The 14,911-nt window shown below is 37.2% G+C and overlaps 1 protein-coding gene across 1 annotated transcript; it reads right to left on the bottom strand.

The window, feature by feature from the left end:
- Positions 1-700: 700 nt before the first annotated feature.
- On the bottom strand, positions 701-10,425 carry LOC127644183 (protein phosphatase 1K, mitochondrial-like). The gene is made up of 7 exons (XM_052127240.1): positions 10,286-10,425; positions 8,905-9,479; positions 8,494-8,594; positions 5,950-6,115; positions 5,721-5,865; positions 5,315-5,449; positions 701-2,331 (listed from the first exon to the last, which is right to left on the bottom strand). Exons 2-7 carry the CDS (start codon positions 9,342-9,344, stop codon positions 2,200-2,202), a joined length of 1,119 nt encoding a protein of 372 aa, XP_051983200.1. The 5' UTR covers positions 9,345-9,479; positions 10,286-10,425; the 3' UTR covers positions 701-2,199.
- Positions 10,426-14,911: the final 4,486 nt, after the last annotated feature.

Raw genomic sequence — 14,911 nt, 5'->3', positions numbered from 1 at the left:
ATGAATTAGGATGAATGCCATTTTGGAGGACATTGTTGTTTCTATAGTGAAAGACTCGCACTGCGCACTGACTACCGTGAACCATACCCCCGCTTGGATGGCTACTTTTCCACTGAGAAAGCTGATCTTCAGAAAGCTGACAGCATCTCTGCTAGGGTGTGGCAAAAGGTGATCGCACATGCTCCATCTCTCTCTCACACACACACATCCGTCCAATAACTTGTTCGAAATGGCGAACTTTTTGAATGACTAACGGAGACTTGGACGCATCATTTGTTTTGAACCAGCAATGGCAGATTCTGATCTGCACGTAAGAAAGTAGTTCCATGCACAAATTTTTATGACCGCACTGTTTTTTAAATTTTTTTCAAATGTACCTGTTCATTGAACTGTTGTATACAAGCAACAGAACAAATCACAGCAGTGCTGATGTAAGCCATATAGCACTCTTGCTTGTGTGATATTGTTTATTTATATATATATATGGTATTTTCTTAACTAAGGCCATACTTAAAATGTTTTTCATTCGCCATGCGTGTAAATAAAACCATAAATTGTCATTTATCAATAATTGTAATCCTTAGATAAACATTTTTACTCCATTCAGATGACACTAAACAACCCCAATACTGTGTATGATTATAGGTCAAAATTTGTATGGCTGCATTCTTGGGTAAAAATCACTTGTGTTTTAGTAACGGAGATGTTTCTGGTGAAACTTTATTCAAATGTGTATTGACTTTACAATCTTTTTAAACTGCACACCAATAAAGCAAAATTAGGTCCACGTATAGAACAGGAAATAATTGTTTTACAGATTGATGAAAACAAGTTCTAGGTCTCCATGCAGTTATCATAACACCGAATAGAATATAGACTTAAGAGCAATATACAAGTAGAGAAACCACTGGTACATCCTCTGCATGTGCTATTGAACAGGAAGACCCCGTATTGTTTTAAAGGAATACAAACTCAGTTAAAAGCTTAAAATGAGCAGAAATGCTCAAACGAATTCCTCTTCACATTAGGCTGATGTAGAAATTAATATGTCAAGTAACAGAAGCATCATAATATGAACTGTTAATGCAGACATGAACATAGATGCTGTTATTCTGAGGTCACGTGTATGGCTCTAGAAATAAAAAATAAAATAAATCACACGACATCAGAGATTATGACCGAAGCCTTTTCTATAGAAATGTCTAGGCTTAAGCAGAATGTCACATTTCAAACAGAACACTTCTCTTCTTTAGCGCCGAGACAATAATTTTTTTTTTTTTAAATATAACATCTATACAGTTGTATATATCATACATTTAAATGTCCATCTATATTATATAAATAACATAAAACAAGCATCTGTACTTTGCTCTATGCATTGTGATTGACAGCACACTTCATACTATACAATTGAAGAACATTGTGCATATCAAATAAGAACTGACTTTTATGGAAAAGGCACAGAAAAATCACAGATTCATTTGCGAAGTGGACCTTAAGTTGTGTGGCAAATTCCATTTAGTAAAAATATTCCCATAAACTGCAAGTGTAGCATTAAAGCTTAATTAATATTCACACTAAAACAGGAGACACCCATATATAAACGTGTGCTTACGCAAGAGTACATACTTCAGTATATACAGTCGTCTACTGAGTGGATATGGGCAAATGTGCATAGGAAATACATAGCCTGTAGTCCACTGGCCAAACTACTGAGACAGCGACAACAATTACGATGGAACCTCCTGAAATCTGAAAGTGCTTAAAATTCCTGTTATAAAAAAATAACATAAGGGTGTTGATTTCACTATAAGGGATAAGGCAAACTATTCTACAGTACCAATGTTACATTCACATCCTCAGTCATTTTGTATTTGTAAACGTGAAAACAAAACCAGAACTGAGGAAACCGGAAAAAGCTATACACTGAAACAGATTTGGAATAAATAGTGGGAAGCAATAATTCCAGCAATGTCTTAGAAATTATTGCAATGTTTGTTTTGCTTTTCTAGACAAAACAGACCGCTCAGTATCATTCTGACGAGTCCAAGTTAGCAAGCTTTGTGTTTTTCCAAAATGTTGGTTGAATGGTCTTTTTGAGGCGTTCCTCAACATATGGATTAAGAGAATATTGCACATTGATCAGCTCACACTCTTGTCACTTCTATGACTTAAACCGTCAATCTTCCTTATTTTTATTTAGGCCCAACGACCACTGGAGACGAAACTGCGGCTGAAGGAGAAGCTCACATCAGAGCTCTTGTATTTGCCCCAGGCACCAAAGGGCACCACAATGATCGTGCTGTTGTCCTCAGCTCCATATTGAAGAACCTGAGAGGGACATAAGAGTTTTTAACATCATGTTTAATACATTTCAATCATGAAACAATATGGAACCAAACAAAAGAAAGCAAGGACCCTCCAGGCATCCCACACCTCTTGACCCATGAATTTCAATTACTTTTCCAGTCTTTCGTGATTACTAGGGATGTGCATTTTTGTAGTGAAGTACTCTAACCCACAAAAAATGGCTCTACGCTTTACCAGTGTACAAATATTTAACGCACATTCCGGTCTCATAAGCTTCCGAGTTTCTTGTACTGCTTCGCATTTCCTTTCCACCATAAAACAGATCCTTGTCCGTTGGTATGCATGACTCCAACAAGACCCGAATACCAATAGAGTAGAATTCAATAAGAGTCAAAATATTGTAAGTATTCAGTCACACTTGGCTTTGCTTGAAAGCACACAAAGACGGCATCATATCTTCTCTCATTCAACACCTTGATGACCCACATACACAGTGCCTAGTGATAACTGGATAAGGATCCTAGATTTTCTAAAAGATCTTATGTAGGGCTGCACTGATATATCGTCTGCCAATATTTACTGGCTAATTATTGACAAAATTAAAACCATCAGCAAATCGGTTTTAAGCATGAAAATGCAGATATAAAAAACAAATGCTTCATTTATAATTATCATCACACTTTGTAAAAACTCTTTGAATTCAAATGCACAATCCAGAAATAATTATAGCCACAGAATGTAGAAGGGTTGGCACTCCTAAGTGCACAGAATAAAAATTCAATATTACATCTCGTTCACACATTAATGAGGAAAAAAGTTGTTACAGATGTGACAGTTGTGAAAGCAGCATTTACTAATGAGGTAAAACCATCCAAAATGCTTTGAAACCAGCAAAATTGACTTCTGAGACATTGGTATGATATCCATCAAGGCTGCACGATTGAGTTAGGATTCAAATAGCAAATATTGTCTTGCACGATTACAAAAGCTTGAAAGGCAACGTTTATAAATAGACTGCAATCAGCGCTTCAGCATTTCATTCAGCATTGCGTAAGCAAACTGCGCCCTCTAGCGGTCTGGACGGCATTTTCCATTATCCCACGATAGAACTTAAAAGTGTGTTTTGTTCCATTGGTAATTTATAATTTTTCCATGATGTGGTTGACATTTCCGTGGAACATATGCATAATATGAATTTGTGATTTTCTATTATTTACAGTACAAACATGTCAAATGTGAGTTCTGTTGTTTTGAACTGCAAAAACAGAAGTGCAAAAATGTTTTAGAAGTACAAAATATATATTTTTCTTTCCACATCAATCATCATACTATGATATTCTGTTTTTTTTTTAATATATAGATTTTTATCTTGTTATCTTCTATTTATCCTTCATTGTGGCTCTATTTAAAATTTGGCCTGTCCTGTGCTACAGATCCAATCAAAGTTCAATGGAAATGATTTATTGTATATTTTGTACCTCTTTGTACATTTTAAACATAATTCCTGAGCAGTGATCTGTTGACAAAATAAGGTAAGTGGCAAATTATAAGTATCGGCCAATAGGTTTTGTGTGTGTGTGTGTGTGTAAAATGTTTGTATCGGTGCATCCCTAATTTTATGCATTTTAGGTGGATTGCACTAGGGAAGAGCCATTTTTAGCGTATTAAATATTTCAGAACTGAGCATATCTATATACTGTATTTTCAATATAGAAATGTTCTTGATGTTTTGGCTTTTTACCTAAAAACCTCAAAAAGCTGAAACAATGTGTAAAATTTCAAAATAAATAAATATAGAAATGCACGAAACAGAAATCATTAATTTGCAAACCTATATGACCTGTATTGAACTGATGTTTAAAGATGATTAGTGAAAACATTAACTATCATAAAACATTAATTAGCAATGAAATATTTGCAAATCATGATTTTTTGTTTTACGCAATGGCTCAACTTTTCAGGATGTAACCTGTTGATACGCACCCCCTTTTTGAGCACAAACCATTGAAATGACATACCTGAACTTAAACGGTTGTATTTACTGTCCCTTTGGAGTATGGACACAGTTGTAGTATCTTTTGACAGAAGACACTTTGGGCTCAGAATTAATAAATGTTGTTATTGTTTAAAGTTAGAGAAGCTGAAGTTTATAGTAATGGAAATATTTTGTGCTGAACATATTTTTATAATCTAAAAAAAACAATAATAAATGTACCAAGACAGTCCAGAAATACAATGTTCTCAAAGCCACAAGTCTAAAGATGTTGCGTTTCAAATTTGAAGATGATCTAACAAAAAAAAAGAGGTTCCTGTGAGCTTTTTACTCTGTAAAATTGCTTCCGGTGTACAGAGTAAAATTAAGGCTCCACCTTTCAAGACGACACAAAATCTGACGGCACTGCTCGGCTATTATGAATAAAACTACGCCACATTTTTAAAAATAGACTTGAGACAGGCTCATTTTGTTTATGAGACTCTAATATATAAGATAATGTACAGTTTTACAACATGAATGCTGCTCAGATTGCAGTTTGTTGAAGAACAATGACGAAGGGTAATTCTTTTAGGTGAGATCTCATGTAAACAATGGAGAATATATCAATATTTCTCAGATTTATGGACAACAAGTGCTATTGGATGTTTATCAATGAACGTTTGTCATGGACAATTGACCCAAGTGTGTTGAACTGGATTCATCTGGCGATCGTGTTTTCATAACAAATATAAGAAGTCCCGTTTTGATATTGCATGTTTTCATTTGTACTCTTGGCACAAATAACTAAATTGCTGTTTCTGGAGCATTGCTATCATGAAACAAAGATCGGATATCAAGGTTGAACCTTTAGACCTTTGAAAAGATGTATAATTTGTTAACATTAATTACATTTATAGATGGTAAATTATATATTAAATATAAGCAGCGTGACATTACTACTGCGTGCGGTCGATTGCATATCGACATTATATACCAGACGTAATGTTGGAATTAGATTACTGGACTCGCCTGCTCAGATATGCGCTGTGCTGCCTCTTTAGGGTCATAACATTGGTTTATGACATCACAGATCTCCTGACTATTCATGATGAAGTTGATGCCATCAGTGGTGAGTGCCAGGAACGAGTCATGGACATGATGCAACTGAAACACAAACAGACGTCTATCAACATAACTGATTATTTACAGTACAGAGGAAGTGACCCAAGTATGCCCACCCAAATCTATGTCTAACATGTTTTCTTAAATCAATGTTAACAGCCTTCCCATAAAATGAGTATTAAATCAAATATCAATCTCTCATCTAAACACTCATATTATATTTTGTGATAATCTGACAAAATTAAGTTACCTTATTTAGCTGCTACTATAAAAATATATAAATATACATTTTTTACATGTTTCTGTCTCTCACCGTAATTCTCTTGGTCTCTGGTTCAGCAATGACACCTGCATTTTTGAGGTCAAAATCACCAATACTGCGTGTCATAGCCAGTCTGCCATTGACATGAGGTTGATCCAGACTATTCCATGTTATAAAACCTCCAGTCTTACGTATCCTACATAAACAAATGTAGAATCAAATGAACAGTACTCACACCAGCAGTAAAAAGATTCAGCACAGCAAGCCAAGATAATCCTACCTCTCTTTTTCATCCTTTCTCTCAGGTGTGTGGTCCATAGTGAGTTTAAGGGCTTTGCCTTTCCGGCACATCATGGCCCGGCTGTCGCCCACACTGGCAACCACCAGCTCGATCCCGTCCCTCAGCAGAGCTACTGTTGCAGTGGTGCCTGCACTCAACAGAGAGGCTGTAACACACCAGAGAGCAAGGCAGAATGGTTAGAGCTCATGAAAGCACTGATTGAGTGCAACAGAATGCATAGCTTTGCAACCGATTTTGCACAATTATCTCTCACACACAGAAGCTATTTAGTCCTGTTCCAAGGCCTTCGTATAAATAAAGTGCCCCACACTACAAAATGCAGTATGTACTGCTTTGGTTAAAAGCATCTGATAACATTATTCAAGGTGTTTTTATTTATTAGCTAAGGTACTGAACTACATATGCAAAACATTATGCTTGGACTAGAAGACGCTCATCTCTTTTTTTAGTGAATGACATTTCTTAAATCAGAATTACTGAAAGCTATTTCCCAAGTACAAAATAAAATATGCCTATGTTATTCATACACAGATAACAAGCTCTGAACATTGCTAATCAATCATATTTTTCCAGCAACCAACATAGAAGGCAGAGCACAGTAAAGAGGGATAAGATAGAGAAAGGGAGAGAAAGGTGAGGAACCTTCCAGAAGTCCACGCAAGGACCCGCTGGAGCAATCTAGCCCTCCGGCCTCCATAAAGGTACCGCAGAGCTGCAGCTCTTATAGGGGGTTAGCTGGGTCCTCGGCTGTTGTAGATATAACACGCAAACACACAGGGCAAGATTGGACATGTCACGCAGCAGGCCACACTAGCGGGCCGCACACTACATGAATAAGATGTACCTGCCATAACCTTACTTGTACTATCATAATAGCTTTAAATCACATTACAGGGATACTTCACCCAAAAAAGAACATTGTCATTATTTACTCACCATTATGTCACTCCTAACCCATATGACTTTCTTCCGTGGAACACAAAAAGTACATTTTTAATTTTGAAAAGAACAAAACACACCATAAACACAGTATAAGTAACCAATACAACTCATGCACTATATTCAAATCTTCTGAGTTTATATGATAACAGAATGAAAATTAAGTTGTTATTCACTCTCAAATCAAATTCATTTTGGGTTAGTTCACCCAAAAATGAAAATTCTCTCATCATTTACTCACCCTCATGCCATCCCAGATGTGTATGACTTTATTTCTTCTGCAGAATACAAACAAAGATTTTTACAAGAATATCTCAGCTCTGTAGGTCCTCACAATGCAAGTCAACAGGTTCCAAAACTTTGAAGCTCACAAAAGCACATAAAGGCAGCATAAAAGTAGATCTATAGAACTCCAGTGGTTTAATCCATGTCTTCAGAAGCGATATGATAGTTGTGGGTGACAAACAGATCAATATTCAAGTCCTTTTTTTATATAAATTCTCCTCTCTGCCCAGTAGGTGGCGATATACACAAAAATGTGAATCACCAAAACCAAAAAATGAATGTGGAAGTGAAGATGTGGAGATTGATAGTAAAAAGGACTTAAATATTGATCTTTCTCATCCACACGTATCATATTGCTTCTGAAAAATGAATTAAAAACAATCCATAAGATTCCTGTGGTTTATTCTGCATTTATGTGCTTTTTGGAGCTTCAAAGTTCTGGTCACCATTCACTTGCAATGAATGGACCAATAGAGCTGAAATATTCTTCTAAAAATCTTTTGTTTGTGCTCTGCAAAAAAAATGGTGATGGTGAGTAAATGAGAGAATTTTCATTTTTGGGTGAACGGTCCCTATAATAACATTAAACCTCATTGGTTCTTGTGACATGCCTTCATTTTGATGTTATCGATGTAGTCACCATACTTGACTTTGTTAATTATATGATTTGATAGTGAATAATTACTTACATTTAGTTAAATTTATCACATAAAGTGATCGCATGGCTTCAGAAGACTTGCTATATTGTCATATCTATTATTTTACTGTGGTTTTATCATGTTTTTTGTACTTGACAGACCAGATTCGCTATTCATTTGCACTACAAAAACTTGTGAATACTTCTAAAAAGAAATTCATCTTTTGTGTTCCACAGAAGACAGAGAGTCACATGCGTGGAATGACATGAAGGTGAAAAAATGAAGGAATGTTCATTTTTGGGTGAACTATTCCTTTAACAAAGTGAATCTAACATATTTGCTAAAATCTTACGTTAATGCTATATACATTCAAGTTAGTGCTACCTGTATGTTGGGATGAACGCAATTTACAGAGCCAAAGAGAATTCTGTAAACCATCACAAAAAAAAGATTATACAAGTCTTATGTTTTCTCTGTAAGAGCTCATTGATTTTTTATTTTTATAAAATGCTCACAAACATTCCCTTGGCTCTTGTACATGTATACCTGAAGCATCAAAGCAATACTTAAAGAGCTAAAAGAACTGCACTCTAAAACAACAAATTAAGATATTCATATAACATGCATGCTTTCAAGATTAAATCAATGAAATAGGACCTACCATCTTGACTGAAGTGAAGATGCCTTGCTAATGCTTTGTCCACCTCAAGAAATGCTTTGGTTAAAACTAACTCCAAGTTATCCTCTTTCTTGGCCATGTCTCTGAAACATTCCCCAAATGTAATACAAACAGTTAGTTACTTATTCTGTGGACATAAATGCCTGTTGAGTGCTAAATCTGAAGCCTATAATCATATAAATAGATTTAGAAGCATAGTGCTTAACTCCTGGAAAGAATTCCAAGAATTAGTCTCATGTCAGTATACAGACTGCTTGCGTCACCACAGGGATATACTACGTGACGTGAGCAATGTCATGTGCAAGTGAGTTTGATGTAACTGGAAATAATAAAGATACTTTTTGAAAATAAAACAGAACCCCATTAATGCTCATTTAAATGTCTTATCCTTACTTAATATACTTTTCCATATTCCTGTGACAGAATTCAGCAGCCTCTGCCCCCCCATGCCCGTCAAACACAGCAAAATACATGATGTTCCCCGTCATCTGCGACAGCTGGTAACGGTCTTCGTTTTCTTTACGCTGGCCAATCTGAGAAGCGCATCCCACCTTAGACAGGCTAACTTTGGGGATGGGCTTTCCATAGCGTATACTTGACGGTAGCAAAATAGGCTCATCAATGCGGTTGTCCCAAATCCCAAAAGAGTCCCAGGTAGTCGGATGCCCACTACTGTCCGGATCAAAGCGAGAGTTGCTGGATCGGGGAGGTGATGGAGTGTGCAGAGCCCGTCTCTGGTCTTCGTGATGAGTGCTGGTCAGTCCAAGAGCAGCCCTGCAGCAGACACGGGAACCGCCGAGTGTGGCATATCGCACAAGAAGAGCCACTGACATGCTCAGTGGCTGGTGACTTCACTAATGAGAAACTGTCTGCAATGAATGCCCCAAGTACCCTTTAAAAAGTCAAAAATCTATGCAAAAGTTAGGCTAGCAGGTCTCAGCAGGTATGCAGTCTTGATCAGGAGTTCTCTGAAAAACAGCAAGTAAATGTTCAAATGAATGACTTGGCCAGAGGGCCTAAACATACAGACTGATCCAAAAGTACACAAACCGTGAACCTAGTGAGTTGCCCACCTAGACCGCATTCCATCTGTGTTCACTGCCCCTCCCAATCATTTACTATTAACAGACTTGTTTATAATGAATACCCAAAAATGTTGTCTAGGTGGGGAGTTCAAAAAGAATTTCAGACAGTTGTTTTTTACACATTAAACATCGTGTTCACTGGCCCTCCCAATGTAGTCATTCAGTAAGTGCTTTATCTATGCATAACATATGCCCCAAAATGCACTTCATATAGAAACACTAAAGTGCATGTTTACAGCCCCTCCCACACTTGCCCCGCCCCTTTTTTAATTCATAATAAATTTAACACGTTATATAAAAACACCGCACGAAGACAAAACCACTGTAATGATTTTAAAGTGTAATAACCCCAATTAAAGACAGTCAAATGTATAATAAGTTACGTGTGAATATATTGGATAAATAAACATGACGCAACACGGAGCTTATATAACATCATGCTAGCTATACATTAAAACAGCGTGTTATTAAAACATTTTGACAACCCTGATAGCGCAGCATGGATAACATAAATATCAACTACACGAGGAGGTGTTTATTGTATAAAAACACTGATTGCTTCTGAAAATTAAGTTAAATCGTCGAGTCGTTTCTGTCTCTCAGCGCTCGCGCTGCTAGCAAACACAGATACACAAGCTCCAGAAAAGAGCCAATATTATCAAAGCACTGTCTTTTTTATTTTTACCTACCTTCAGTTTCTATGAAAGCAATGAAGGTGATTTATTGATCGCTTAATCTGACGGATTAATGTATCAGTAAACAGATGGTCGTTTGTTCTCAGCGTCGATTCTGTTGAGCAGCGCATCAACTCACCAACCGCTTCTGAACGAAGATACCAGTGAACCAATCAGACCGCTCCGTTTCGCTGGTGGGGTTCAGTCAGCTGATTGGCCACAATCCTGTGATTGACATGGACGTAAGCCAATAGTTTGAGCAAAACGCCATACATAGCATTAACATCGTTCACACACGTTTGGGATTCACAACCGTATTTATTTGGTGTGAGTCTTGAAATGTCCTGTTCATACAATACAATACAACAGCTTAGTAGCTTGAATACTGTCTGTATGAACAAACAACCAAAGTCAAGCCTGTATTCTAACACCTGTGACCATAGCAATAGTGACTAATGTTAATATAAAAGAGGGCAGCGTCATCCCACCAGCAAGTCTTATCACAATTGATGAAGCGTTATTAAATAAACAAGTCTAATCAAAGTGCAAGTTCGTGCGTCAAATTTTAAATAATCGCAAGAATCATTGAATTATTTTTAACTGAGAGTGGTTGCGTTCACTCAGTGCTGGTTTGCCGAAAATGCGCTTGTGAGTCGTAAAAATTTGGGGGTGTCAGTTCTGTTATAGAATGCGGTTACGCTCGTAAATAACCGTATTTGGTGAAAGCAACCGTATTTAGCAATCAAATGCAGGACTGACAACCATTTTAGATTTCACAGAATGTTTCTTAAAGCTGTTGTATAAAATGTCTTCGACTCTAGCGCCACCTAACGGAATAGCGAAATTAATCATTGGTGTTTCTCAAGTCTATGAACGCAAAGAAGGACTTGTGTTCTCGTGGAGGCCGCGCTCTTGCCAGGCAACCTTGAAAGAATGAATTTGGAAGAACAGGAGGATGCACAAAAAATCTAAACTAGCCACAAATTTGTCACTCTTTATTTTCAAATGAGCATCTGATTCGCCGCAAATGTTTTCTAGAATTTTGCAGTTCTTCGCCGGTAGTGGTGAACATCCGGCAAACCTTTGGCAACAATGGAAAATTTGCCGCAAAGCTCATTTGTATGTGAAAATTCTCAGTGGCGAATTAGCCACGAACTCTCGGTGTTCGTATGGGGCATCTTCGCGAGAATCGAGGTGTGCTGCAACCTTCCTGTTGTCATTAACCGTCACAACACAATTGAAGCCAGTGAGAGAACTACTGGCATTATCACAACAGTGACAGCATTAGTATCATCACACCAGTGAGGTTTTACAGGACTAATGACATGTTAAAAGAATAACGTAGGGGCCTGGGTAGTTCAGCGAGTACTGATGCTGACTACCACCCCTGGAGTCATGAGTTCGAATCCAGGGTGTGCTGAGTGACTTCAGCCAGGTCTCCTAAGCAGCCAAATTGGCCCAGTTGCTAGGGAGGGTAGAGTCACATGGGGTAACCTCCTCATGGTCGCAATTAGTGGTTCTTGCTCTAAATGTGGCTCATGGTATGTTGTGTAAAAGTAGCATAAGCATGCTGTGAGTCTCTGCGGTGTCATGCAAATCGAGCTATGGGATAAGATGTATGGATTGACTGTCTCAGAAGAGGAGGCAACTTGTCCTCCTACACCCGGACTGAGGTTAGTAACCGTGTCACCAAGAGGACTTACTAAGTAGTGGGAATTGGGCATTCCAAAAAATTGGAGAGAAAAGGGGCTAAAAAAAAAAAGTATAACATCTGTTAAATATCGTTTCCTTCATGTGTTTATTACTTTATTAAAATGATGCCCAACAAACCAACAAATGTTGACAGAGTATAACGTCTCATGAGCCGTCAGACTTTCAACCTTACAATGGGGAACTCCAGAGGAAAAACACTACGATAATGTCTTTTGTCTGCCACCGTAGTGCTGGGTTCTTGCCCACAAGTCACCATCCAGTGCAGCTTTCTGAATGCACCCCTCGTCTGCATTCGTTCAGATAGTCCCGCCCTAACACGCCATTAGTTGAGTAACATTGTTGGAACAAACACAGGAATTTTTATAGCTCCACAGAGTGTTTACAGTTTTAGAGAAAATTAACTTTAATTGGCTTACTTATAGTTTTTATATTAAGTAAATCAACTATTTGAACCCTGAAAAAAATTACACACTTCAGCTTTAAAGCCTATATTTTTCTCCCAGCAAACACAACGTTAGCATTTTTGGTCCCGTTTGGTTATTTTTTGGGGAACCAATTCCTAACATTCTTGGAACATTCTCTTTTGTTTCTATTTATTGTAACCATAAAACTAACATTCCCAAAATGTTGCAGGGAGGTTTTTGTGTGACAACCTAATAGGAACCTACACAGGAAGTCCCTAATGGTGATTTTTAGGTTTTATTTGTATTTCCAACTAACCTCCTAGAACGTTGTAGCGAGGTTGATGTACCCCTTTAAAAACAAAAGTGCCCTTTAGAGTCGAGTCGTAGACCGATGTGACATTGGAAGGGGCGTGTCGACATGAAAGATGATGGAAACCAATGATATTGAAAAATTATTTCAACTTCCTTACTTTATTACAATTTAATTAACATGTTATATACGTTTGTTTAAAGAAAATAAATGAATAATGTGTTACATACCATGCATTTAATTAGGTAATCAAGTAATCTAAATTGAAGTGAGGGCATGGCAAGAAATATGTGATTATATGAAAACGTTTCCTATCAGCACATACATACTCTAACTTCATATCTTGTGAATAATAATAAACCTTATTCTACATTAAAACTCATCTGGTGAAATCAGAATCAGCTTTATTGCCAAGTATGCTTACACATACAAGGAAAGCCAGCAGTTCAACTTCCCTTCTGTATACAAACACATCCTCATCTTTGATGAGGCCGACAACAGTAGTGTCATCTACAAACTTCAGGAGCTTGACAGAGGGGTCCTTGACTGTGTAGTCGTTTGTATACAGAGAGAAGAGTAGTGGGGAGAGCACGCATCCTCATCAGGTACCCCCTGATTTTACATGTGATGGAAGTGAGTTTCCCCTGTCTCACTAGCTGCTGCCTGTCTGTCACATAGACATGGGAACAGAGAGTCTGGAAGATAGCTGGGATGATGGTGTTGAAAGTCAAACTGAAGTCCACAAAAAGGATCTTTGCATATGTCCCTGGTCTGTCCAGATGTTGCAGGATATGATGCGATCTCATGTTGACACTGCATCATCCACAGACATAAATATATAGAATATATAATATACAGAAACTCTTCATCTTGTCAATAAATAGGCTATAAAATGCTTAATTTGGTAAATACTTAAATATAGAACATTTTAACTGAGCCAAGTCTCTGTCATTTCAAAATAAGAGTCCCTTGCGTGTTTTGGGCTTGTTTACAGTTCAAAGTCTAACATAATACATCAGAGTTTACATTTTTTGGTTATTACTTGGATTTTGGTTGAACAATAAACTGAATCTGGGATATTATTCATGTTGGACTCTTGTAGCCTCTATGTCTGTGCCCATTGTAGTATAGTACATTTTTAACATTCTTTAAATCAAAATTAAAACTATCAGCCGATTAATCTGTTATCTCTATTTTATTAGTTATCGTTATCAGCAAAATCCCCTATCGGTCGACCTCTAATATATACAGTGTATATTGTGTATAAGTGATGCAGGTTGAAAAAGTGCTTTTGCCGTCAATGGTTGAGTGGTTGTTTAAAGGAATATTCCAGGTTAAATACAAGTATTCGAGAGAATATGTGGCATAATATTAATTACATCTAAATTAATAACGACTTATACCTCTTTTTCTTAAATAAAAGTAGCACAAATCTGTGCTCCAGTGAAGCACTTGGAACTGTTAGACACAAGACATAAACAATATTTGTGTTAACATGATTTTAGTGTGAAGAACGTTTTCTGTGTAAAGTTACAGCCAATTTTACAACTTTGTTGCCATGACAATGTAGTCAACTAAAACCCTAAAATGACTGTAAAAAATTACGATTTAAAGAACTTTACAGCTCAAATAATTATTTTTTTTAACAATTAATTTGAACAGAGAATGAATGTTTGTGCTTTTATAAAATTGTAAGCTTCACATTTCTGGTTTTAAACCCTCCAACAATTGGCCCAATTCACTTCCATTGTAAGTACGTCACTGGAACCGTGATTTTTTTGTTAATTTTTTTAAGAAAAGTAGGGACGAGTCAAAATAGATTTGTGTGGTAATCAACATTATGAACAAATGCGGTATTTTCCATGGCAAGCTGTACAGCATCTCTATAGTTTCCGGAAACCATGGCTGGTTGGGCCATTTCGGCACAACCAATAGAATCGTTTCCTTGTCCTCTTTGCATGTGACAATATGACACATTTACAGAGTGAATCAGGCATACCGGGCCATTTGTGTGCCATTGTGTTCGCTCCCAGCGGGGCTTGTGACTTCGAGTATCAGGCAAATATGTTGATTTCTGCTTTGCTGAATATTTACCAAATCCTCAATATAGTTTGAGAATGAAGTCTCCATTCGCCCGGTATCACCCCTTGATCCACGCCATAATTCAAGTGGCCTGGGACATGTCGCTCTCAGGGAAATGAGATGACGCTTCCT

The sequence above is a fragment of the Xyrauchen texanus genome, chromosome 5 (assembly GCF_025860055.1).
Source record: "Xyrauchen texanus isolate HMW12.3.18 chromosome 5, RBS_HiC_50CHRs, whole genome shotgun sequence".
Taxonomy (NCBI): domain Eukaryota; kingdom Metazoa; phylum Chordata; class Actinopteri; order Cypriniformes; family Catostomidae; genus Xyrauchen; species Xyrauchen texanus.
The sequence above is the reverse complement of the archived record's forward strand: the minus strand, read 5'-3'. Positions and strand labels throughout refer to the sequence as shown.